The following is a 25373-nucleotide window of genomic DNA, read 5'->3' as shown; positions in this document are numbered from 1 at the left end:
GCGCAGCCAAGCGGAGAGCCGCCCCCAGCTGCGCTTCCGGAAGATGCCGAGGGCAGGGAGCTCGGACCCTGGTCCCGCGCCAGGGGGCCCCCTGGCCACTTCCGGGCCCCTCGCCCCTCACCCTCAGCACCGGCTGCTGGCGCGCATTCCTGCCGCCCCTGCTCGTGCGGTGGGCCGGCCCGGCCCGTGGGAAGGCCTGGGGGTGGGGGCCGCCGTGTGCCGGGGAGGCGGGGCGGGGGCACAGCTGGGCCGCATCTGGCCTGAGCGTAGAGGGACCAAATGGGACAGAAAGCAGCCTTTCATCCCGCGAGGGGCGGGGCGACCTCAGTTTCTTCTCGCCACGGGGCGCCCGGAGGATTTCGGGGACCAGCTCGCCACCCCCGCCGCGGGGCTGGGATTCGAGGAAATTTGCTCAGGGCGGGGGGTGGGGAGGAGAGCGCTGAAGGTGGAATTTAATACAGGTGCTTTCTCGGTGGAAACACGTGTCCCGGCCCGTGGCTCGGGGTGCTCAACTCCTCCTCAGTATTAATCAGCGCAGCCTTAGACCGAGCGCTCAGGTGCACCTAGGCACCGTCCCCTATTCTTGGCACGCACCACCCCAAGGGGAGGACGCCGGGCTCGGGGAGGGGCGCGCACAGCGAGGAAGGGGGGACGTCTCCTGCGGGGCTGCGGAGCCCGAAGCCCCTGGGCCAGAACCCCGGTCACCACGCTGAGGGCGCGCCCTTCCGCGTGCCAGACGCCCCGTGCGGCCCCCGCCGGCGCTGGCCAGCCTGGTTTCCCCTTCGGGGCCACCGGGGCGGGCCGGGCCCAAAGCCCCACGCCCCTCGGCCGCCCGCGGGGGACGACCTGGGCGGGGCGGGGCGTGCACGTGCTCACAGGGGGCGGGGGCGGCGGCGCTCTCGGGGCCTTTCCCAGACCCCCGCCGCGGCCCCACGTGGGCGCTGCGAGTCTCGGGGGGCGACCGGCGCGAGGTCCCGCCCCAGGGCCCGGGAGCCAGTGAGCGCGCGGCCGGGGCGGGGCCTCGCGGAGGGCCACGCCCCCAGGGGGGGCGGAGTCCGGCGTGGAGCTTTAAGAGCGTGGGGCGCGGGCCGTGGACAGCTGAAATCGCGGCGGCTCTCGGGATCTTCGGCGCCGGTGTGCGGGGCAGGGCAGGGCGCACCGGGCAGGGCGCGCCGGGGGCCGCCACCCCACCATGCTCAAGCGCTGCGGCCGACGCCTGCTGCTGGCGCTGGCGGGCGCGCTGCTCGCCTGCCTGCTGGTGCTCACGGCCGACCCGCCGCCGCCCCCGGTGCCCGCCGAGCGTGGCCGGCGCGCGCTGCGCAGCCTGGCGGGTCCCGCGGGGGCGGCCCCGGCGCCCGGGCTGGAGGCGGCGGCTGCGCCCGCTGCGCTCGCCCACGAGGTGCACAGTCTGTCCGAGTACTTCAGCTTGCTGACCCGCGCGCGCAGAGACGCGGGCCCACCGCCCGGGGGCGCCCCCCGCCCCGCCGACGGCCACCCGCAGCCCCCGGCTGAGTCGCTGGTGCCCCACGACGTCTTCATCGCGGTCAAGACCACCAGAAAGTTTCACCGCGCGCGCCTCGACCTGCTGCTGGAGACCTGGATCTCCCGCCACAAGGAGATGGTGAGCCCCCACGGCCTGGGCGGGGTAGGGGGGTGCCGTCTTGTGCAGCCCGTGGCAGTATCCGATGGGCGCCAGCCTGCACTTCTGTCCAGCTACCGGGAATATCTGGGGGTAGCGACGCCAGTCCATCCCTTTCCAGCCCAGTCTGCCTGATGGGGTCACTCTCCCCATTGGGTTGTGAAAGTGTCAGAGGGGGACCCGACCTCAACCAACTTCCAGAGCCCTGGATGGTGTGCATTGACCCTACAGCAGCTGCCATCGCTTGGGGTTGGTGCTCTGTGATTTATCTTAACGCCCCCCTCGAATATTGGAGTGCATTAGTCAGATGCTGTTGTCCCCAAATCTCCCCAAGGCAGATTCTTCGTGGGGCATCCCCTTGGGCTCAGACCCTACCCTGGGAAGGAAGACTTTTTCCTGCGTGTTGGAGCTGGGGGGAGATTAGAACCCCCAGCATAAGCCTGGTCCCCTCCCTCGTCCGAGTCTTTGCTGTGGGATGGGGGACAAGTCGTTGTTAAAGGTAATATGGAGTTGGGGTGTGCGTTGGTGAGCCCTGGAGAATCCATCTCCAAAGAGAGCACTGGGTCTTGGGGGTCTGTGCAGACCCTGTCCCCACAGCACAGGAGTCCTTGGAACTTGGGACCTTGTGCTTACTGCACCCTCTCGAGCCTGGCTTCCTACACATAATAAAGACACACCCCACTTTGAAAATCGCCCTCGAGGCTGCAGCAGAACGGTTGGGTTGGGGCGGGACAGGGCTTTGCCAGGGGAGGGCCGTGTGAGCACAGCCCTGGGCGGGGGATTCAAGGGACTAAGTGGGCATTTGGGGTGAAGCTGAGGGACCCTTGACCGGGGTGAGGGCTCAGAGAGGACCCCACATCTCTTCCTCCCTGTTCAAACCTCAAGGCTTGGATCTTCTGGCGTAGCCGAGCCCTGTTTTGGGACAGGGTTCTGGTGAGGTCATGATGGGGGCCAGGGGTGTGGGGAAGGGCTCTTTCTGGTTCCAGTGTGGGCAGGGGGCCCTGGGAGCCCCGTGGCAGCCTCCTGGGAAAGCAGCATCCCCTTTCCCAGGGGCTCAGTGAGCCGGCGGGAGGGGGCGGCGGGGGCCCTGGGTTTTGTTTGGCCGCCGGGCCGTTAGGATTCCCAGCGCCCGGCGGCTCTCACGCCGGCCGCCTGGGCAAGGTAACAAAGCCCCTTTCTCCAGCGGAGAAAGGCGTCCGGCCTCTTGTGCGCCGCTCCGTGCTCCATGGGAACCGCCACTGGCGTGCTGGCCACTCAGGTTGCCTGGCGATGAGGGGGCCGACGGGCCCCCCCATCCCTGACTGACAGCCCTTGTGGGGCGCCATCCCTGAGCCAAGCACCCTGCCCCCCAGGACTCTGCCTCCCTGCTGGGTGACCTTTGGCACCCACCGGGCTGACGACAGCGCAGAGCACCTCTTATCTTGGACTTTGGGGCTTTCTCCAGCAAAGGCGACGTGGTTGAGGGGTCTTGGGTGCCAGTCCCAGCCGAGGTGGGTAATCTTGGGCAAGACCTGAGGCCTTTCTGACCCTCAGTCCCCTCTTCCCTGGAAGAGGGCTGGCAAAACCTGGAGGTGGAGGGAATGAGCCCAACAGTTACGCGGGGTCGGGGTGGGGGCCGTCACTCCCCTGGACCTCCAGGCCCCCGTTGAGGGCCACTCAGGTTTCCTCCTTGCCAGCTGAACCCACCCAGGAGAGGCTGCGTCTGCCCCCAGCATCAGGTCATGTGTCACAGCAAGCCAGAGCGCTCCCGTCGCGGCATGGGGGAGGGGGTCCTTGAAACTATCGCGACTGAGGCCCCTCCTCTCCCAGTCCTGTCCTCGGTGATTCAGACCGGGTCTGATGGGGGAGACGCAGAGAAGTCAGGGCTTTGGTGGGGGAAACCCAGAGAGTCTGTGCAAGCCAAGAGTGGGCATCTGACCCACGTGGAGGGTTGGGGGACTTCCTGGAGGAGGTGCCATTTGAGCTAGACTGATAGCACAAGCAAGGAGCATGTGTAAGAAACTTCTAGCAATTGGAGTGATGGGGGAAGGGGAGAGAAGGCGGGGGGGGGGGTTGGGGACAGGGCTTGGTCTGCAGGGGCCACACTGTGACAGTCCTCAAAGTCCAGGATGAGGGGCTGGACCTTTGGCCCCCACGTTCCTCCCCCACCCCTCCCCAGCGTGGGCCAGGCTGCGGCGGCTGCCACCACAGCGGCCACAATTGCTGGGGGGAGAGCTTGGCATCCTGTGTTTCTTTGAATCGCAGCTCCAGGAACAATGCCGCTTCCTGTGGGTGTCCCCCCCCGCCCGCTCTGGGCCAGCCCTGCCGCCCTTGCTGCCCTGCTCTTCCTCCTCCAGCCCCATCGTTGGGGAAGTGGGGAGGAGGCCTGGGGGGTGGGGTCACAGTCCCCGGAAGGCACTTGGGGCTAGACTAGCACCATGTCTGCCCCAGGGTATGACCACAGGCTGGAGGCTGCCCCTCTCTGGTCCTCAGTGTCCCCACTGTGCACTCAGGTAGTAACGGTGCCCACCTCTCAGGGCTGTTAGGGAGACCAAAGAAGGGAGTCAGTCTCAGTGCTTTGTTCTGGGTACAGGTGAGCTCTTGTTATGCCCATTTGACAGAGGGGGATACTGAGGCCCCGAACCGCCAGGCAGCCTGTCCCCTCCTCTGCTGGTTGCTCTGATGTAGGGAGCCCGGAGGTCTGGCACCCTCACAGCCCCACAGCCCCACCCTCCCTTGTACTCCTCTCCAGGCCGCCTGCCTTGCTCTCCCCCCAGCTGAACAAAGGTGACTTTAATCTCCGTAGCCTTGGGCTGGGTTTTTAGGGCACCAGCAAAGCGCGGGAGAACAGGCCTCGCTTGATCTCATTAAGAAAGCATTTTCCTTTTAATCCAGCGACGGCAGTGGCGCGTCTGCACTGGCCGGCCTCAGCCTCCCACAGCATTCCTGGGCTGCGATGCTGGGGAGTGGGTGGGGGGCTGGGTGCGAGTCTGTGCGTGCGGGCTGCCTTGGGGTGCCTGTATGGAGAGGGTGTCTGCGGGGCCTGCCCCTTCCCCAGCTCTGAGCCTGTGATCAGCAGCTTGTGTATGCGCCCCGCTCTGGGGTCGGGCTGGGCAAGGAGCTGGGGCTGCCCAGAAGAGGGTGGGGGCCCCAGGTGTGTCTCCCAGGTTCCTAGATAGGTACTGCGCTCCGGGCTTGCACGTGCTAGAGCCTCCCTTGGACCCATAAAAGGAAACTGAGGTCTGGTGGGCATGGAGGTGGGGGGTCTCCTGCTGCCGGTGCTCAGAGCACCTGCCCCCACCAGGCCTCAGGCTTTGCATTCAGCCATGCCTGGGTGCGCTGGGTGGCACGCGCTGGGCGGGCCAGGCAGAGGAAGGAACATTCCTCCCCGTGTGCTGACGGGCCCAGGCGGGTGCCGGCAGCTCCTGGCCCCGCCTCGCTGCCCCCTCCACTTCCTCGGAGCGATCCTGGCAGGGGTGGCCCTGTGCTGGCGCAGGTAGAGCCTTGATGTGGCCTTGGGCAAGGCCTGTCTGCCAGCCTGGATTTCCTTGCCTGCGCGGCGTGGGGGGGGGGGGTGCCGGGCCCCATGGGTGCTGGGGGTAGTGATCTGCGGGCTGGGGCACCTGCGGTTTCCCGCCTCAACCCTCCTGACCACCAGCGCCTCCAGAGAACAGTGGTGCCTTCTGAGACTCAGAGAAGGTGACCTGCCCGTCTAGTCACGGCGCCTGGGGTGTGGGGGGGCTGGGGTTGAAGACCCAGCCCCGAGGACTGCAGTGCTGAGGCCGCACCCCTGCCCGTCGGACCTCTCGCCCAGCCCGGCCCAGTTAACCAGGCCAGCTGTATGGTAATGGGCAGCGCGGCCACTCCCGCTTAACGCGGCCGAGTTAAGGCCAGCCCGGCGCCCCTCGCGCGCGGCCCAGGACAAAGCTGGCGGACAATGCCTGGTGATTCATCCTCCCTCCGGGCCCTTTGTCCGCCAGGGCTTGGCAGCCGCCCAGCAGAGGCCTTTGTCCCTGACTGATTGAGACTTGGCTTCCCAAAGCCGACCTCCTCCGCCTGTCCCCCCCCACGGCCCTCTGCCCCCTCCTGCCGGCTGGGCGCTGTGTCAATAAGGGTGTGTGCCCCTCCAGGTGTGCGGGGCGGACGGGGAGCCGGTTACCTGGTAGGTGGGCGGGGCGCCCCACCTGGCTCGTGCCGGCACAGCCGCCCTGCGACCTTGGGCCCAGCTGTCGACTTGGGGGTGGGGTCTGCAGGAGTCCCGGCCCCGCTTTTACTTAGGCTGGGCACTTGAGACCCACTCCGTGCACGTGGGGAAACTGAGGCCCACGAAAGGGTGGAGAGTGGGCGTGACTGAGCTGTAGCTGTTGAAGCCTGAGGGTGCCCAGCCCTGCACCCCCTCAGTGGCCCGGGGCTGGGGGACGCAGAGCCGCCTGTTCAAGGCCACGTTTCTCCTTCCAGACGTTCATTTTCACCGACGGGGACGATGAAGCCCTGGCCAGGCGCACGGGTGAGCCCTGGACTTGGGGAGGCGGGGGTGGGGCTCCACTCCTGGGAGGAACTGACCCCTCCCCCTCCTCCCTCCCCTTCGGAGAGGTCACGGAGGCCATGGGCCAGAGAGGGCAGTTTACTCAACTGGTTTGCTCAGTGCCCCGCCCCACCACTGGGGGGACACCCAATTCTCATGCAAATAAGGTCCTTTCAGCTCCCGGGGCCCTTTGAGCTGATGTGGCGGCAACAGGTGGCCGGTGCTGGGAAAAAGCCGCCTGAATGGGCAGGGGCGGGCCGGGGTTGCCCTGGAGGGGGTTGGGCTGGGGGAGGCGTGATCACCGGGCCCTGAGCCCTGGGCTGGGGAGGGGGCTGAGGGAGGAGGCCTCGGCGGGACGCAGCTTGAACCCAGGGCGCCTGGGACGGTCACCCGCTCCATCCTGCTCTGCTCTCACGGGCCGGCTGACCCCTCTGAGCCAGCGCGGACCTGCCTACAGCCCCCTCCCTTGCTCACAGGCAACGTGGTCAACACCAACTGCTCGGCCGCGCACAGCCGCCAGGCGTTGTCCTGCAAGATGGCCGTGGAGTATGACCACTTCATCGAATCCGGGAGGAAGTGAGTGTTGGCCTTTGGCTGCGGCCCAAGGAGCGAGCCCCCCCCCCAGGTCCCCGCCCTGGCGGTCTGCACCCCTTGACGCCCTCCCCGCTTCTCTGCAGGTGGTTCTGCCACGTGGACGACGACAACTACGTGAACGTCAGGGCTTTGCTGCGGCTGCTGGCCAGCTACCCGCACACGCAGGACGTGTACATCGGCAAGCCCAGCCTGGACAGGCCTATCCAGGCCACGGAGAGGGTCAGCGAGAACAAGATGGTGAGTGTGCCGCCCTCGTGCGCCGGAGCCCGGTGGGAGGAGACCAAAGGGCTCCCCAGGGCCTGGGTCTCACCTCGCTCCCCTCCCGCAGCGCCCTGTCCACTTCTGGTTTGCCACTGGCGGGGCTGGCTTTTGCATCAGCCGTGGGCTGGCCCTGAAGATGAGCCCGTGGGCCAGGTGAGTGCCCTTGGGACACGGGTGAGCCTGCCCTGGGTCCCAAGGTCTTCCCAGCAGTGGGTGTCCCCAGCCTCACACGCACAGGCGGGGAGTCATGATCCCCCCACCACCACTGGTCACTTCCTTCCTGCCAGACCCCGCTACCATGGGACTCCTCTCTGCACCCACCTGGTAACCCTCAGTGATCAGACCGGTTCAGGGGAGGGTGCTGCACGGGGGCTGTGGGGGGTGGGGTGGGGCAGAGCTGCTGGCCTGCCAGCCGGTACCCAGCAGTGGCCTGCGTGCTGCCCCGCAGGGGGCAATGTTCCCCTCCTTTGTCCCAGGCTGGGTTCTGCCTGGCTCACGGGCCCGGCCCTCTCCTCCTGCAGCGGGGGCCACTTCATGAGCACAGCCGAGCGCATCCGGCTGCCGGACGACTGCACCATCGGCTACATCGTGGAGGCCTTGCTGGGCGTGCCCCTCATCCGCAGCGGGCTCTTCCACTCCCACCTGGAGAACCTGCAGCAGGTGCCCGCCTCCGAGCTCCACGAGCAGGTACGCGTCCCCGGCCAGGGCAGGAAGGGGAAAATCCGACAGAGGAGGAACGAAGCGGTGTGGGGGCAGGCTGGAGTCACTGTCTTCAGCAGTCAGGAAAGGCCCCACTGTTGGCACTCCTCGGACACCTCCCCCCGCCCCCAGGACCCTGCTCCGATCCTGGGCTACTCTGTGCCATGAGGGCTCTCCTGGCCCCGACTGGTGACTCCGCTAGCCTTCGCTGAAGCCCTAGACTTCATTCCTGGGTTGTGCGGAACAGGTGGGGTGTGGTACAGTGGGACTCACAGGCCTGCCTTCTTGGTCCAAGGGAGGGCGGAAGGCAAGGCTATCCCCTTGCGCGGAGCCACATGGGCAGCCGTGGACAGGGCCGGGGGCATGGGGGCCTCTCCTGGTCTCACCTGACCCCCCCGCCCCTGCAGGTGACCCTCAGCTACGGCATGTTTGAGAGTAAGCGGAATGCCATCCTCGTGAAGGGGCCCTTCTCAGTGGAGGCTGACCCGTCCAGGTGAGGAAGCAGGTCCAGATAGAGGCTGGGTCTTACATCTGGTTCCCTGGGGGGCTCTGCTGGGGCTGGAGGGGTGCCCTGGAAAGTCCGCTGGGGCTGGAGGAATGCCCTGGGGGGGCTCTGCTGGGGCTGGAGGGGTGCCCTGGGAGGTCTGCTGGGGCTGGTACGCTGAAGCAGTAGGACCAGGGCCCCTCTGCTGCTGTGGGTCTGAAGGTGGGTGCTTAGCACACCCTCCCCACACAGACCAGCCCCCGACTCTGTCCCCACAGGTTTCGCTCCATCCACTGCCACCTGTACCCGGACACACCGTGGTGTCCCCACACCGCCGTCTTCTAGCAGCCGTGGTTGAGACCCCGTCCTTGGGCACCCCTGGTATCCAAAGGGCCCGGGGACCCGTGTTGTGCACCCTGGCCTTGGCATTCAAGGCTCCCCCAGGGCTGTGCCTGCGTGTGTGTGTGCCGCGTGCCCGTCGTGGAGCGGGCTGCTGGGCAGTTCTGTTCTGCCAAGGAGCAGGCAAAAGTGCCGCTTGTCTGCCCCGTGGGGCCGCAGTCTCCACAGCCCCCTCCCAGAAGGATGGGCATCAGAGGTCACTCTGAGGACACTTTTATTTCGGGTCTTTCGGCAGCATGGAGCGCAGGGGCTGCGCGGCAGGGATACGCAGGTGCCTTCCCCTTCCTGTCAGGTTCAGGCTCCGTGCCAGGGGGCACATGCCCCCTGAGATCCTGACCCCTGCCTCGGTGCCCCCCGGACAGCTGAGCCATGCTCACTGCAAGGAAGCTGGGTTTGGGAGGAGTGGCCCTAGCGGCCCTGGGGCTAGGGGCCTAGGGGCTCCCCTCCCGCCCATTCCGGGTGGGGAGTCTTTCTAGCCCTCATGGATGTCGTCTCTTTGTCTCCCCCTTGGGGAGACAGAGCTGAGCCTTTTATCTCCTCTCCGAAGTGGAGAGAAAGTCGCCCATAGTGGGCGTGCCTGTAAATATCTGTGACAGTATTTTTTACTGTGCTTGTTTTTCATACGGGGGTGGGTAACAGGTAGGGTGTTTTTGTCTTTGTTTTTCAGGGGGTGGGGTGGGTGTTATTCTATCTTTTCTGTGGATCAGAAAAAGCAGAAGCCAAACTTGAGATAATCATCGTTCCAACTGATGGGAACGTCTACCACTGCATGTATTTATATGTCCTGGCCCCCGGCCGGTCTGTGCCCCCCTCCCCCCGCCCCGCACAGTACCTGTCTGCCGCAGGCCCAGCTTGGCCCACCGGCCGTGGGGTGGTTTTGTCTTCTCTTTTTCTTCCTGCAAAGACAGAGCTAGGAAAGCGACCAATAATGGAAAAGTTCTCAGGGAATTGAAGTGTGGTTGCTATGGTGACGTCCTTTGCTGTGAATAAAGGTGCTCTTTGGGGCAATCTGGGGGGTCCTGGTCTTGCCTGAAGTTGGGCCTGAGACACAGGTCTGAGGGGGCTCCAGGGGCCCGGGGCCTGTTTGTGCTCCTGAGGGGGAGTGCATAGGTGGGAATCCGAATAGCCACAGGCAGGTGCCCGAGAGGCACGGCCAGCCCGCGGCCCCAGGGAGGTGGTCGGGGGTGGCTGGGTGGACAGGTCTGACCCAGAGCAGCGGCCCATAGGCTCTGTGGCTCCAGCCTGTGTGGGCCTGGCTCTGGAGGCTGCAGGGAGTCTAGCCGTCCCCGCAGGAGGGATGGGGGCTCGCGGTGGCCTAGATCCGGACCTTCTCATCTGGCTTTGTCCCCATCACAAACCCACAGAGGGCCTATTCTTGTTCCATTTTGCACATGACAAAACTAAGGCTCGGTGACAGCCACGGTCAGGCAGTGGGGCTGACGGGGGTGGTAAAGAGCTCAAACTCAGAGGCCTGGGGGTGGTGGGTCCTGGCTTCCCCTTGTGCTGGGGACCCTACACTCGACCTCTCCTCTGTGAAGGGGCTCCATGCCTGGACTGGTCCCGGAGCTGGGCCCCCGGGCCCCACAGACAGGCCCCAGGAGGCTGGGGAGGATTCACACGGACCTTGTTTTCTGCCTGCTCCCCGCTGCTCTTTCTTCCTCAAATGCAGGGGTGGGTAGGGGCTGCTGCAGCCTCAGCTGGGGAAGTCCCTCCCCGCAATGGGGGGGGGGGCCGCAGGCACTCCCTCTTCCTCATGCGAAGCCCCCGCCGCCCCCCTGCGGAGCCCGCTCTGCAGCTCCAGGTTCCCTGGGACCTCCACGCCGGCCGGCCGCTCAGCTCCACCCTTAGCCTTCTCCACACCTCAGAGTAAAGACACACGTTTGAAAAGTGCCTCCTTCCCACCCCTGACCTGCCGGGGACGTGATGCCAGTCCCATCCCCACTAGCCCCGTGCTCACATACTCAGCACTCCCAATGGAGCGTGTGGCCAGGGAGGGCCCCCCCAACCCTTGCTGGTGGCTCCTCCAGCCTCAGGGCAACTGGCCGGGGCCTGACCCCACCTTGGCCTCCTGTAGCCCTGAGTCAGCGAGTGTGGTTTGCCGAAGGGCTGGGAGGGAGCAGCTGCCCGGCGGGGGGGGGGGGGGGGGGGGGGCGGTGTAGAGGAGGAACCCTCAGCATCGCAGGCTGATCTCTGTCCAGAGGGCACCCCTCGGTACCACGTCCCACCGGGTGGTACAAAGGCCATCCTCAAGGACACGCTGAGGAAAGGGAGCTGCTGGGGGGGCACCACCTGCGGGCAGAGGCCGTGGGCCTCCTTCCCGCCCACCCGGGGGAGCCAGGCCCCGGGGCACATGTGTGGCCGTGCGGGCCCTGGGGGGGGGGGGGGACAGGTGCGGTCTGTCCCAGAGCTGGGGACTCACCTGGTCGCCACAGCTGCTCCAAACTTCCCCGTGTGGGGAGGCGGCCCAGGCCCTCGGAGCCGTGGCCTTCACCTGAGAATGGGGATAAGTGAGTCCCCAGGGCTCTGGATCCGGGAGGCGTCCCACAGGGGCACAAGCACCGGGGCCCATCCCTCTTCTGGAGGAGAAGCGGAGGGAGGGAGGCAGGGAGGGAAGTTCCTCCTCAGAAGGGGAAGCAGGTCCAGGAGGGGCCTTACGGGAACCGGGCAGCCTGATTTCTGGGGTGTGAGGAAGGGGCCCTCCCCCGAGATGAGTCACAGAGCAGAAGCGTTGACCTCGCTTCTCCCCTAGGGCAGGACTGACGGGTGTCATGCTCCCCCCTTCCCTCCCCACTGGGCTAGTGGCTGGCCCCAGGGGCTGCCCGGCCCCCAAACTGCCCACGCTTGTGGGCTCCAAGATAAGTAACACTGCAACTGCTGGGGCTGCTGGGGGCCCCCTCCTCCAGCTTCCGTGCTGCCCCAGGGGCAGCGTGCGGATCCAGATCCAGGTCCCAGTGGGGCTGAGGGGTGCGGTGGGGCCCTTCCCGGCCCAGTTTAAACACACTTCCCTTCACCTGGGGCCATGCCAGCGACCTCCCCAAGAGGTGCATCCGAGCCGAGCGGGGTCAGAAGGGAAGGCTTCGCAGAGGTGGGGTGGGAGGGTCAGAAGGGAAGGCTTCGCAGAGGTGGGGTGGGAGGCGGCGGTCTGGGTCTCGGCACAGCCCGGCAGGGGTGCGGAGGTGGGACTGCTCAGGATGCCTGGAAGGCTGTGAGGGAGGATGGACGGACAGCGGACTGGGTCCCCACAACCCTCCTGCGAGCTGGCCCGACACCCGCCGGCAACCGGGGCTCGCCATAAGGCTGCTGGGGGCTTCAGCCAGTCTTGCTCTCTCTCGGGCTGGGCTGGGGTCGGGGGATGACCAGATCCAGCCCCATCTTTTTGTCAGACTAACTGGGCCATCCTGCTGCTGCCCCAGGCCCAGCCACCCACCCCACCCCGGCCTGGCCGAACATTCTTGGAGGTGAACCCCTTCCAGAGCTCTTTCTGAGCCCAGCACTTGGTCCATCACTAGCAGGAACCCAGGGGCTTGGGGGGCTCCTGTCTGCGCCCCCTCAGAGTGGTCGAGGTTGGGAGCTTAGAGCTGTGGCTCCTCCGCCCCCACATGCCCCCTACCGGCCCGTGCAGGCTGCCGGGAGCGCCCCCCCCCCCCCCCCCCCCCCGCCCAGGGTGCAATCCACCTTGGCCCTCGGGTGCCAACTGGTGGAGAGAGCTGGTGGTTTCTCTCCCTGCCCAAACCGACCTTCCTCAGGACGCAGCCCCATCCCGGGCACGCCCCATTCTTGCCCTTCAAAGTTCACATCACGAACCTAGAAGTTCTTACCAGTCTGTGTTCACGTAACATGTAAGGTCAGGAGGCAAGCTGCAGCCCGCAGCACAGGCTGCCCCGGCCGCCCACCTGCGCCCTGGCCCTGCTGTGGTGCTGGCCGCTGCACGTCCTTGTGGCCCGTCCTGGCAGGATCTGTGGGTCCTCCGCTCAGCAGAGCCCCAGTGAGCCCCAGACCAGCCACGCTGCGGTCAGGGGGACTTGCTGGGAATGCTGAGTGTCCTGAGCTCCTGGACGGGTCCCCGCGGTCTCTGGGACCAGCCCTGCCCGAGTCTCCCGTCCTCTGAGGACCCGGCGCCCCCTGCTGGACATCTGTGCCTCACTCCTGGAAATGTTCTTCCCACGACTTAGACCCTCCTCCTTCGGGACCTCCCAGTGGGGGGATCACAACACCTGCCCCCCCCGCCCCCCCCCGGAGCCACCGCTGTGGGTATCCGCAGGTCCCTCCTTCAGGGAAATGTTGGCTCCTGGCTCCCAGGCTCTCTCTCGAACCCTGCTCTTGCGTCCGTTGCGGGTTATTTTGCTGTTATCCCTCCCACACCCTTGGCCTCCCTGCCCCCAGTGGTCCCCACTACAAGGTCACTCCCCAGATCTTGCCTGCCCCGTGACCCCACTCTGCCTCCGCCTCCTGTCTGTCCAGCTCCCTCCCTCCCATTTCCTGACCCTGCTGGAGCCCAGCCCCCTCACACCTCACGGACTCAACCCTGCTTGAAGGCCTGGGTCCAGTCAGGCCCATGAACCACCTTCACCTCCCTTGGCCTCTTGCTTCCACGTCCTCTCTCAGCCAAGCCTCTGGTGTCTGACGTCCTGCACCTGCCCTCTGCGCCTGGTGAGCCTCACCCTGAGTTCCAGATGGAGCCTGGGGCTGCTGGGGAGTCTCCTGTCCCAGCTTTGTCCCTGCTCTCTGGCTCTCCCACAGCCCCGGGGGTGGGGGCTGTACCTTTTCTCCCCCTAACCCCCACCACTTCCTCCAGCCTCCCTACTTCATGGGACCCACCCCCCACCCCGCCTCCCCTGCTGCCCAAATGCTCTGACCACCAGGCCAGCCGGGGCCCACACTCCTGTCTATGCCCCCCCCCCCGTGGCCTGGGTCCCACCCTTCTTGGTGACTCAGGAACGCCACTCCACCGATGACCTGTCCCCTCTTCCTGCTCTTGTCCAAGACTCCAGTGGTGTCCAGGTGGCTGAGCGAACACTGGTCACTTCTGGTGCTCGTGGAACTGGCGACGAGCAGTACGTGGCACGGTCCCTCATCTCTCCTCCACACTGTCTTAGTGCAGCTCCCAGGACACCCCGTCCTGGGCTCCTCCTGCCTCGCTGGTCACTCCTCCCCACTCCTAGACCCCAAACATGGGCTGTGCTGTCTCCTCTTTGGCACCCACTCCCTGGGGGATGTCACCCAGGCTCGTGTCTTTCAACACAGCATCCAAGCCAAACACTCCAGCTGACCATCACCACCCAGTGCTTTCCCCTGACTCCTCAACTCACTGCCCCCCCCACCTCCCCAGGGCGGGGGAGGAACCCTATAGACTTCTTAGGCTCAACATGTCCAAAAGTGGACCTCTGAGGCCCTGATTCCAAACCTGCTCCCTCCCCAGCTGCCATCTCTGTTTATGACAACACAGACCCCCACCGGCTGTGGCTCCACCGAAACCCCACACCCCCACACAGTGTGCCAGAAAGTGCTGTTGGCGTTCCTTCCAGAGCCCAGGGCTTTCTCACCACTCAGCTGGCCAGCACCCTGCCCTCAGCTCTGGCCTGCACCGTGGCCAAGGTCCCCTATCTGCTCTCCTGCTTCTGCCCCAGCTCCCTTCCCAGCTCACCAGCTAGGGCCATCCTGTTAAAATGAGCGTGAGGTGGTGTGGGTCCACTCAGATGCTCCATGGCTCCCCCTCCCACAGAGCCAGTCTCCAAGTCCTTATGAGACCCACAGGCCCTTTGTGACCCTCACACCTCTGCTTCCTCTCGGACTACCCTTCTCTGCTCCTTTATTCCAGTGACCCTTGCTTCTTGCGCAAACACACCAGGCATGTTTCTGCCTCAGGACCTTTGCACTGGCTGTTCTCTCTGCCCAGGTATCCTCAAGACCAGCTTTCCCTGTGGGGCAGAAGAGTAGCCCCCAAAGGTGTCCACATCTTCATTTCCCTAACTGATGACTATGTCACCTTCATGGCAAAGGGAACTCGTAGATGTGAGTAAATTAAGAACCTGGAGATGGGGAGATTCTTATCCTGAACTATGCAGCTGGGCCCAGTGCACTCACAGAGGCCCTTAGGAGAGGGAGGCAGGAGGCTCAGGGTCAGACTGGGGGACCCAAAGGCGTTCCACGGCCGGCTTTGAAGATGGAGGGGCTGTGAACCAAGGAAGGTGACGCTTCTAGAACTAGGATGTCACTGGGCCCTCCCTGACATACGGACAGGGAAACCGAGGTCCAAGAGGGGCAGGAAGTGCCTGGGCTCTTTCCCTCGTGGGGCTCTCCTGCCTTTGGGTTCCTTGGCTCCATGTCCCCAGTTCACTGTCCTTACCACACGGCGCCCTAGAAGCCTCCATTGTCTTCACCCTGGGTGCTCAGCGTCCCCTCTTCAGAGCTGACCAGTTCTGGGCCCCTTCCTTGGCAGCCGGTCAAATCCGGGGCTGGGGGCCCCAGGCGGCTGGTGTGTGCTGTAGCCCAGCGCGCCCCTGCCCACCCCCGGACTCCCAGCAATGCCACCAGAGCCTGGTGTCAGCCACTGGGCCTTGCAGGCCTACGACACCAAGGCTTTCCCGGTCAAAGGGTGCCGCGTCCCCCCAGTTCCCCGGGCTCTGAGCCCCCGTGAGAAAAGTGAGCTCACCAGCAGCCCTCCGTAGCTGCGCGCGGCATTGGGTGGCACCTTCCGGAGTCCATTTCTCAGACAAGAACAAGGGTGACTGTTAACCTTAAAACTAAAGCAGTCAGTTATTTCACCGGCCAATCGAGTTGACTCGGGACGGACGCCGCAACCAGGTCCCACACCTGCGCTTGACCAGCAAACAAGGCTGAGAATAAAGGGGGCGGAGCCTGCTTTTATAGAAGGAGGGGAGGCGGGGGGGGGGGGGGGGCTGCCCTGCATGGGAGCCCATTGGACACCCAGGGGGTGGCTTCTCATTGGCTGAGCACTACGGCCTCTCATTGGCTGGGCTGTTGCCGGGCAAGGAGATACCCGTGCTTCGCTTTTGGTGGGCAATTGGGTGCGTGATTGGAGGCAGGCACGTGCCTGCCGCCCTCCCAGCGCACACGGGGCTGTTTTCCTCCTTTTCCCGCCACCATCCCGCCTGGGCCTGGGGGGAGGGCTGTGACTGCAGATGCCCCCACAGTGGGGCTCAGGAAATGCCCCTCCCGAGCACCCACCATTGCTCCCACGTGTCCCCCTCCAACACCCTTGCCCAGGGCCGGGCCTGTCCCCTCCCCAGGTGGCTGGAGGGCACTCCGCGCAGGCACCCCGGGCCGCTCCAGGGGATGTCCAGCCTGCAAAGTGAGGCTTTTAGAATGTCAAGATGACCGCTCCAGCCCATCTGGTGAGACCTTCCCTCCCCCAAATCCTGGGTCGGCTCCCCCCTCTCCTGCCCCCACTCCGGGGGCTCTTGGCTCCCCAGCACGCGACCACACTGCCCACACACTCGGGTAGGAGCCAAATCAACTTGGGAAAAGAGCCCTGTTTTTTAAAATTTGTTTATTTTAAAACATGAAACCCAAGCTGAATAGAAACCACAGAAATTACATTGACGAGATTTTTAGTTATCTGCCAAGAAAAATAAAGCCCCCAAAGAAATAAAAATCAAACCCCAAACCCAGTTAAAAAACAAAAACAAAAAAATAAAAACAACAGCGACAGCACATACAGCCATGGCCCTACGGAGGTTGGAGGAAGATGCAGGAGGAAGACCCCGAGTGGTTTGGGCCTCAGTTCCCCCTTCCCGCTCAGGGCCCTAAATCACACTGTGGGGGGGAGGGGCGGGGGCCAGGAGGGGAACTGGGAAGGTCGGAGTCTTAACGAAATTATATCAAGTGATATGTTATATATAACAAAGTGGTACAGCACACAACCATTATGGTTAAACGAAAAGTCCCACGAGGCGGCCCCAGCCCCTGCCCGCCTGCCCCCCAGCTGGAGCCCAGGGAGGCTACCCCCCCCAGCGGGGGCTGGGCAGAAGTCCTGGGGAGGGAGGGAATGGTGCTTGGGCTGGAATTGCATAGTGAGATGGGGTGGGTGGGCGTGGTAGGGGATCCCCATGGGCCAGATGTCCCAGCTGGACCCCGCCTCCGGCTGGCCCCGCCTGTCGGCCCCGGGAGCCAGCTGGACCCTGTGGGGCTTCAAGGCCCCAGGGGCTCCTCCCTCCCACCTGCCCCCCACTTTGTTGAGGGCAGCCCCCCTCCCCCCAGATGCTGCAGGGCCTGTGGGGAGCAAGGCCGGGAAGGGATGTGGAGAGGTCACTGGGATGGGGGGTGGTTAGGAAGGGGACCCTTAAAACTTAGAACAGAAAGGAAACCAATGGCAGGACCTGCTCCCCTCCAGAGACTGAGGCTTGGGTTTGAACCCCTTTTGATGATTCTCCTTTTCCTTTATTCAACCTCGGTGAGTAAAAGGAACTCGATGAAGTCACAGACGGGGCAGGCACACGCACACGATGCACGGTGGGCACTCCCAAGACGGCTGCGGCCCGCAGCCTGTCCGGACAGCGCCGGCCCCTCATGCTATGTACATTCACATTGCGGGCGGCCTCCCAGGGCCGCGGCCAGCCATTTGTGCTTCTGAGCAGTGGCCGAGCAAACGGCAGGCACCCAGGCAGGGCGGCTGGGGCCTCGCTCCTGACACTGGGCCAGGAACGCTCCCGCCACTGGAGGAACCCAGAGGAACAACTGGGCAGATCTGCTGTGGGGGCCCAGAACAGCGGCCAGGTGGGGCCTGGAGCACACAGGGCCCTGCAGTGAGGTCTGGCCAGGCCCATGGGCTCAGATGCAAGGCTCAGGGCCCCAGGCTGGGGCACCCCAGTGTTTGCCTGCTCAATCCCCTCCTTTCCCGGGGCCGAGGCGGACCCAGGAGCGGGGCAGATGTGGCCTGGGCCCCAGCCCACCTGCCCTTTTGGTCCCAGACACCAGCACAGAGAAAGGATTGTGGGGGAAGGGCAGGCGGCATCTCCCTGGGCCTGTCCCAGGGAAGGGCACTGCCCCGACTCTGGAAGGAAGAGCCCACAGGCCTCTAAGAGGCTTGGCCAGCTGCCCGCCTCCCACACAGGCCAGAGCCTCTCTGTTTCAGGTTGGCTAGGCCAGGGCTGGGACTGGCAGGGGGCTTCCCATCCTGATTTGGGGTGGCGCACCCTCCACGGCAGGAAACACAGCAAACATTGTACACTAAAGCCAGAGCACCTTAGGGAAGCCTTGTTCCCACTTCACAGGTAGGGAGACTGAGCCACAGGGACCTCAGTCCGACAGCCCAAGGGACATTCATTCCCGAGGACACGGTCGTCCTGGGGCAGCACCTGCCCAGGGACGGGTCTCCAGGCTCTCAGGCTGCCTGTCGGTCTACAGCCCCTCCCCAGCAGCACCCCAAGAAGAAACAGCTTCTCCAGCCCAACTCCCAGCCGACTGTCCTAGGCCTCACCTCTAGCCTGGACTCGGGGCGACACGTGCTGGCTCTGGGTCAGCCAGGGGTGCCCGCGGAGGCTGGGTGAGGTTAGTGGTTAGTCCCAAGGAGGGGCGGCAGGGGCCGAGGGCACATTCACAGCCAGCTCGGGTCCAGCCCCGAGGCCGGGCTCGGGACGCTGCGCCTGTCCTGGACAGAGAGGGAACTGAGAAGGGAGTGTGCTGCTCGGCCGGCAGCCCCGCCTGCCCTAGGATGACAAATGTGGTTAGTGCAAAAATGAACCAGACGAGCTGCCAAGTCTTGGGGTGGGGGAGGGGGTTTGGCACCAAGAAGGTGGCCAGCACTGGGTGAGCAGCCTGGGCTCGGCGTGGCACCTGCCGTCCTCCTGCCGCTGTGGAGGGCTGGGCTCCACGGGCAGGGTAGGCGCTGGGGGAGAGAGCGGTGCTGGGCGGGAGGCTTCTGGCAGCTGGCAGAGGGGGCCGGTGGTCAGGTGGAGTGAGGAGGAGGAGCTCCCGGGAAATTTGTGCACTGGAGCCTAGCGGGCGAGCGCGCCGAGGCCCCTCCAGCTGCCCCGCCCAGAGGGGGCGCTGCACAGCCTGTGAACGCAAGAAGGGCCGCACAGAAGCCTTGAGGGTACGGGAGAAGCATCGGAGCTGCAGGAGGGAAAGAGCAGGCTGGGGCGCGAGCCGAGAAGACGGGGGTCCGCAGGTCGGCCTGCTGCAGAGTAAGCGTCAGGGACACAGCAAGTCTGGCCCGGAGTGGGGCTCTGTGAACCCCCATCCTCAGGGGCAGAGGGGCATGGGGGGGCTGGAGGGCCCCGTGTCGGTGGCACTGCTCCCCTGTGTCCAGGTGCGTGACCCAAGGAGAGCTTGCGCATCTCCGTGCCCCTGCGGGGAGGGGAGGGGCGGGGCGGGGCGAGTGGTGCTAAGGTGCCCGCCGTGGGCCTGGCAGACGTGCGGAGGGTCCGGCGGGTGGTCACGGGCGGAAGCGGCAGTGCTGGCACGGGGAGGAGCAGGGCGATTGGCACGTGGGTGGGCGGCCGGCCGGGGTGGTCTAGTGGCCGCTGCCGCTGGAGTCGGGGCGAGGCTGGCTGGTGGCGAGGTATTTGGCTCTCATGCTGGAGGTGTACTGCAGGGAGATGGGGGGACGGGGTCAGCGCACGCTGGGTGCGGCCGCACGGGCCTTGGCGAGCTGAGCCAGAACCCCCTGTGGGCAGGACAGGACGGCGGTGGCACGGCCAGTGGAACCCCAGCGGAGGGGCTCCGGAGTGGGCGGCCGGCTCCGTGTGCAGAGGGTGGCAGCTCAGGGTGAGGCTCGGGATGGGACCAGCCTCCTCTTCCGGTGACGGGAGCGCACTCAGGCACTTGGGCCCCCGGCCAGGCAGAGCTCTGCCCTATAAAGAGCCAGTGTCTGGAGGCTCCCTAGCTGCACCCCACGTGCACAGGACCTACAGGTCACACGCAAGCTGCCCTCAACGGCTGGGCTCGGGGAACGTGGGGAGCCCTCCTCCCCCAGCGGGATCCTGATGGAGGAACCGGGAGGAGAGCGTTGTGCAAAGGCAGAGTCGGGCTGGGTTCAAGAAAGGGTCAGGGAGTCCTGACGGCCCACAGGCCCCAGGAACGAGGAGGCCCCACAGCCACTCTGCCCCGTCACCCCGGGGAAAGGGGGGCCCAGAGAAGTTGCACAGGCCCCTCAGGCTGGGGGATGCTGCCACCTGCTTGGGTCAGGAACGAAGCGTGGGCTCCTCCCGGCTCCTGATGCAGGGACGTAGGCAGCTGGGGTGGGGGGTGGGGAGGGCACGGATGGCAAATCCTCTCTCCCCTCATCCCACCCGAAGCACAAGGCGCTCGGTGCACACGTGTGTGCGGGTGTCCCCGTGGTGCACACACATGGAGGAGGCATGTGCTACGGCCCCAGGCCCAAGGGGGTGTGGACATAGGCCAAGGCATGTGCCAAGCGTCGCCAGTGGTAGGGAGCGTGGCAGGCTGACCCCACACCCAAGTCCCCACACCACCATCCCCCGGTGAGGAGGGACACTGTTCCCGGGCCCTGACAGCCCTCCTGGAACTCCTGGGGGGGAGAAAGGTTGTGAACGCCAGTCGGTCGGCCATGACACCGTCAGAAGGAGGTGCTGTGAGCACCAGGGAGCCACGTCATTCCTCGGACATGCAGCAAGGGGTGGGGGCAGCACCCCAGACCCTGAAGGAGCCCAAGCAGGCACGCGCAGACGTGGGGGGATGGCTTGCCTACATGCACCTGTGTGCACTTCTGAACATGCAGGGTGACACCTCGAGGCCCGCTGGCCACACCCCAGGCAGCGAGCTCACTGAGCCTACGCCGGGTGTAGGCGTACCCTCAGGCCTGCAGAGATGGTCCCCTTGCTGGGAGGTGACAACAGGGGCTGGGGCCGCCTGCAGCTGGGCCAGGGTGGGGAAGTGGCTCACTGCCCCTGATGGGGTCATGGACCCAAGGCCAGCATGAGGTCTCTCGTGTCAAGGGCTGACAAGTCTACAGGCTTGTAATGACCCAGAGCTGGCCCAGCGGGGACCCCATGAGCTGAGACAGCCCTGGAGCACATCACATGGGCCCGAGGCCGGCCCTGGTGAGGGGGCAGCAGTGAGCGGACAGCATGAGGCACGGAGGCGCGGTGGGCAGGCGGTGCAGGGTGGGCCACCTGGGGTGGGTCAGTACCTGTCACTCTGAGGGCACGGCCACCACAGCATTCGGGCACTATCCATGGGCTTAAACTGCCAGCCTGCGTGGCTGCCAGAGTCCAAGGCCGCCAGATAGCGCTAGGAAGGCCCAGGGTGGGAAGAGTGCAGGAGAGAGAGAGAGAGAGAGAGAGGGGGGCCTGAACGCCAGGCTGCAGGGGGCTGGAACACGGTGCCGACGGGGAGGGCCGCTGGAGTGTGACAGATGGCTTGCATGCCCGCACGGACCCTGGTCCGGGGCTAGGGCACCCCAGGCCCCACAGGGCACGACAGGACCACTGCGCAGGCATGGATTTCCCAAGGAGGGTGGCCTTCAGCTTCTCTGGCCCTGTCCTTTGCAGCCTGCCACCTCCAGGAAGGCCACCAGGGCCCCTGTCAGTCAGCAGGCTCCTTCTCTTTGGCACCAAACTGCCCTGTCCCCTCTTTTCTGACTCATCCCTGAGGCCAGAGGGGACAACGGCCAGAAGAGCCAGAGGCTGAGTCCTGAGTTGAGCTCAGGAAATCGAGGAAAGAAATGAAAGTGGACCAGACAGGAAAGGAGAAGCCAAGGCCCCTTGCAGTCAAGCTGACCCACTTGCCCCTCAGGCCCCAAGGTACCTCCAGGCCAGCCTGTGGGCCCACTCGGCACTGTCTCCTCAGGCCAGACGCCCACCGGAGAGCCCCGGCTGGGGAGATCCCTCACCCCGGCGCTCGAGGCTCACAGCTGCCGCCCTGGGCCCACACTGCCCATGAGAGTGACACCAGACTCCGGAGGCCGCAAGGCACCCCCCAGGCCTGCCCGCCCCCCACCAGCCCTGACACTTACTGAGGGCGGCGGGGACTCACGCCCGATGAGGGGGGTGTTCTCACAGCGGGGGTTCTGGAAGTTCGCGTTCTGGCTCCTGCGGTGTGAGGAGAGGGGGCCGTGAGCGGCTGCCAGCCTCAACAGGCCCCGCGCCCGTCGAAGGCCGCTCTGGAGCCAGGCAGACCCCTTGCCCACCCTGCTCTGCCTGGCCACCTTCGACCCCGCGCCTTCTCATCACCACCCTGCACGCAGCCCCCTAGTGAGGGCCTGGGGCACCCGTGACCCTGGCAGCGTGACCGAGGAGGCCCAGCCCCCGCCCGGACGCCCACTAACCACGTGGCCAGCCCCGGGCCCTCGACCACGGCATCCCCACAGCCTAGAAGCAGCCTCCGTCTGACCAACCCCACCCAAAGCCTGGGCAGCCCTAGCGTGAGCCCGCGGTCTTGAGCCCCCCACCCCAGCCGCCCCTGCCAGCTGCCCGCCGCGGCTGGGCACGCCTGGGTCAGCCGGGCCCCGCCCCTCCCCCAGCTCCGGGCACAGCTCACATGTACTCGGTGACCGGGGCGTTGCTGACGGTGTGCGCCGCAGCCGGAATGCTGGTCTCGCTGCCGTAGCTGCTGCCACAGCTGTACAGGCTGGGCATGTGCACGCGGTAGAGGCTGTCGTGCGTCTGCCTCGGCCCTGGGGCCGCCTCCTCCTCCCCATCCTCGTCGGGGCCTCTGCAGGGAGGGACACCCAGCCCGGGTGACACCCTGGCCCACGGCAGTCAGCCACGAGACCCGTGTGGGGTCAGCGTGGATGCAGACACATGTCGTTCCGATCCTGGCTGGCCACAGATGGCCTATGGCACTGTGGGCAAGTCACCCTGGCTTCGTCCTCTGAGACGGGGGAGCCAAGGGCCCGACCCTCGGCCTGTACACAGGGACGCTGTCTGCTTTGAGGGGAAGGGGGCATGGTCCCTCCTTGGGGGGCAGAGAGGGCTGGGGGCCTGGAAGTGGGGGTGCCCTCTTCTGGCCCTGCAGGTCCCAGCCTGCACCTCTGGGTGGCCTGAGTCCCTGTGGACCGGCCTGGGCCCAATCCTCCTGCTCTATTTCCACCTCCCGCCCACCAGCTGGGTGACCTTGAGCAGAGGGCCTCCTCTCTGGGCCCTTTGCAGTGAGATAAGCAGGACAGGGGTAGCGACCGGCTGAGCGTCAATTACCAGCCAAGCCTAGGGCTAAGCCCTTACACGCAGTGGTTCACCTAGTGCTTACCCGGCCCCGACAGGGGTGTACTCCTACAACCCCCACTTCACAGTTAGGGAAATGGAGGCCCAACGTGGTTAAGTGACTTGCCCATGGTCACCCAATAAGCAAAAGTCTGAAATCTAGGCCATGTGGTTCCCGGTCTATTCTCTTGACCACTTCCCTACAGCTGCCATATTTATTACCACTGCCACCATCACCATCCCCATCATCATGACCACCATCACCACCACCACCACCACTATCACCATCAGTATATCATCGTCATCACCATCATGTCATCACCATCACGTCATCACTGTCATCATCACCGTAATCATCACTATCACCATCACCACTATCACCATCAGTATATCATCGTCATCACCATCGTCATCACCATCGTCATCACCATCACCACCATCATCACCATCACCACCATCACCATCAGTATATCATCGTCATCACCATCACCACCATCATCACCACCATATCATCACCATCACCACCATCATCATATCACCATCACCATCGTCATGACCTCCCCCGCCATCACCACCATCACCTTCATCACCACCATCATCACCATCACCACCATCATCACCATCACCACCACCTTCATCACCATCACCACCATCACCACCACCACCACCACTATCACCATCAGTATATCATCGTCATCACCATCATCAGCATCATCACCACCATATCATCACCATCACCACCATCATCATATCACCATCACCATCGTCATGACCACCATCACCACCACCATCACCATCAGTATATCATCGTCATCACCACCATCAGCATCATCACCACCATATCTTCACCATCACCACCATCGTCATATCACCATCACCATCGTCATCACCACCATCACCATCACCACCACCATCACCATCAGTATATCATCGTCATCACCACCATCAGCATCATCACCATCATATCATCACCATCACCACCATCATCATATCACCATCACCATCGTCATGACCTCCCCCGCCATCACCACCATCACCACCATCACCACCATCACCACCATCACCATCAGTATATCATCGTCATCACCATCATCAGCATCATCATCATCATATCATCACCATCACCACCATCATCATATCACCATCACCATCGTCATGACCTCCCCCGCCATCACCGCCATCACCACCATCACCACCATCATCACCATCACCACCACTGGCAGCATCACCACAGAAAACAATAGAGCAGAAATCCAGACAGAGGAAAGAGATCTGAGCTGAGCTATTTGTCATCTCATCTGGGCCACCAAACAGCAGCTACCGCGCAAGGGGAGGGGAGGTGGTGAGTCTGGGAGATGAAGTGTAAGGGCCCAAGTAAGGGAAGGGGCCTGGCCCCTCCCTACACCACTCAACCCAGTACTGATCAGGGAGACTGAGGCAGGAGCTGCCAGGACCCCCCACTTCAAAGATAAGGACCTAACAGCCCCACGGGAAGTAGCTGCCATCCTGGTCACCCAGCTGGATGGGCCATGGAGGCCACAGTCACCTGGGGCCCTCCCTCCCTGCAGAAGCTCCAAGTCCCCACAGCTAGACAGCTGCTCTTTTCATGTACAAGCCCTGCACATGCGCACTGAGGGGCGGGGAGACGGCCAGTCGGGTGTGGAAGGGCGTGGCACACGGAGCGGGCACTAGCGGGCAGGAGACCTGGCTCCACCTGCCTGGACTCGCGTGTCACCTGGGCTGGGAGCTCCTCTAGACTCGGTTTTGCATCTGTGAAACAGGGCTGCTCAGTGCGGACTCGCCAGTGTCTGAGCACCGAGAGGCTTACGGAGTACCTGGCAGGGAGAAGGCATCTGCTTCCTGTCTCTGGGGATGAGGACAGGCGTGTCCAGAAGGCACATCTCTAAAACATCCTGCCTGCGGTATGGCCTGGGGCGAGCTCTGAGCCCCTCACCTTTTCTGCTGCCAGGTGTGGGGGACGCTGCAGACGATAGAGCTGAACATGAGGGCCGTGACGAAGGAGAAGAGGGCCAGGTAGATGAGGCCCTCAACGCCGTCATAACAGAAGCCCGTCAGGGCCTGCACGTAGTCCTGAGGCCAGATGGGGACAGCATGGCCCACAGAGACCAGGAGAGAGACAGGGAAGGCAGGGTGAGATGAGACATGCCAGAGCCTCAGCCCAGCCCACTGCTAGCGGCCTGACCACCCCGGCTCTAGCCTGGGCCTTGGGCCGGCCACCCATGGGCGAGCCCCCATTCTCTGAGTCCCCACCCCCCCAGCTGTTCCCTCTGCCCCCACTCCCCCAGCTGCACCCTCTGCCCCCACTCCCCCAGCTGCTCCCTCTGCCCCCCACCCCCAGCTGCTCCCTCTGCCCCCCACACCCAGCTGCTCCCTCTGCCCCCCACCCCCAGCTGCTCCCTCTGCCCCCCACACCCAGCTGCACCCCTGCCCCCCCAGCTGCACCCCTGCCCCCCAGCCGCATGGCCTGGCTCCAGGAACCTGGCCTCACCAGATGCAGACTGCGGCAGTCCACCAGGGCGGTGAGGTGCTGCAGGTTCACCTCTGTGCCGTTCAGCACCTCCTGGACACGGAGCAGGGGGTCCTGGGGGGACACGTAGCACACAGGGTCAGCACCACGGTCAGGAGCGGGAGCCCGAGCCAGGCACAGGT

General features: G+C 64.7%; 2 protein-coding genes across 3 annotated transcripts in view; one reads left to right on the top strand and one right to left on the bottom strand.

The window, feature by feature from the left end:
* The first annotated feature begins 1092 nt into the window (after positions 1–1092).
* LFNG (LFNG O-fucosylpeptide 3-beta-N-acetylglucosaminyltransferase) lies at positions 1093–9588 on the top strand. Its single transcript, XM_026488993.4, has 8 exons — positions 1093–1621; positions 6077–6125; positions 6620–6719; positions 6821–6974; positions 7066–7151; positions 7520–7685; positions 8105–8190; positions 8460–9588. Exons 1-8 carry the CDS (start codon positions 1193–1195, stop codon positions 8524–8526), a joined length of 1137 nt encoding a protein of 378 aa, XP_026344778.1. The 5' UTR covers positions 1093–1192; the 3' UTR covers positions 8527–9588.
* A 6485-nt stretch (positions 9589–16073) lies between these two features.
* The window catches only part of TTYH3 (tweety family member 3), a 31186-nt gene continuing 21886 nt past the window's right edge, over positions 16074–25373 (bottom strand). Inside the window, exons 10-14 of one of the 2 annotated variants that reach the window (XM_026489035.4) lie at positions 25213–25305; positions 24658–24794; positions 22042–22215; positions 21518–21593; positions 16074–19129 (exon numbers count right to left, since the gene is read on the bottom strand). In XM_026489035.4, the coding sequence (XP_026344820.1) occupies positions 19055–19129; positions 21518–21593; positions 22042–22215; positions 24658–24794; positions 25213–25305 (555 nt within the window). In that variant the 3' untranslated portion in view covers positions 16074–19054. Of the gene's footprint in view, positions 21594–22041; positions 22216–24657; positions 24795–25212; positions 25306–25373 lie in introns of both variants that reach the window. The other variant, XM_057315357.1, reaches the window with a different exon arrangement.

Source organism: Ursus arctos, unplaced genomic scaffold (genome assembly GCF_023065955.2).
Source record: "Ursus arctos isolate Adak ecotype North America unplaced genomic scaffold, UrsArc2.0 scaffold_2, whole genome shotgun sequence".
Taxonomy (NCBI): domain Eukaryota; kingdom Metazoa; phylum Chordata; class Mammalia; order Carnivora; family Ursidae; genus Ursus; species Ursus arctos.
Note: the sequence above shows the minus strand (reverse complement) of the source record. Positions and strands in the feature narration are given on the sequence as shown.

Bases quoted from the DNA above. Each gene is read 5' to 3' on its own strand.
- LFNG (XM_026488993.4), top strand. From the start codon at position 1,193: ATGCTCAAGCGCTGCGGCCGACGCCTGCTGCTGGCGCTGGCGGGCGCG. The intron at 6,126-6,619 runs GTGAGCCCTGGA...CCTTGCTCACAG, and splicing joins AGCCCTGGCCAGGCGCACGG to GCAACGTGGTCAACACCAAC. The intron at 8,191-8,459 runs GTGAGGAAGCAG...CTGTCCCCACAG, and splicing joins GTGGAGGCTGACCCGTCCAG to GTTTCGCTCCATCCACTGCC.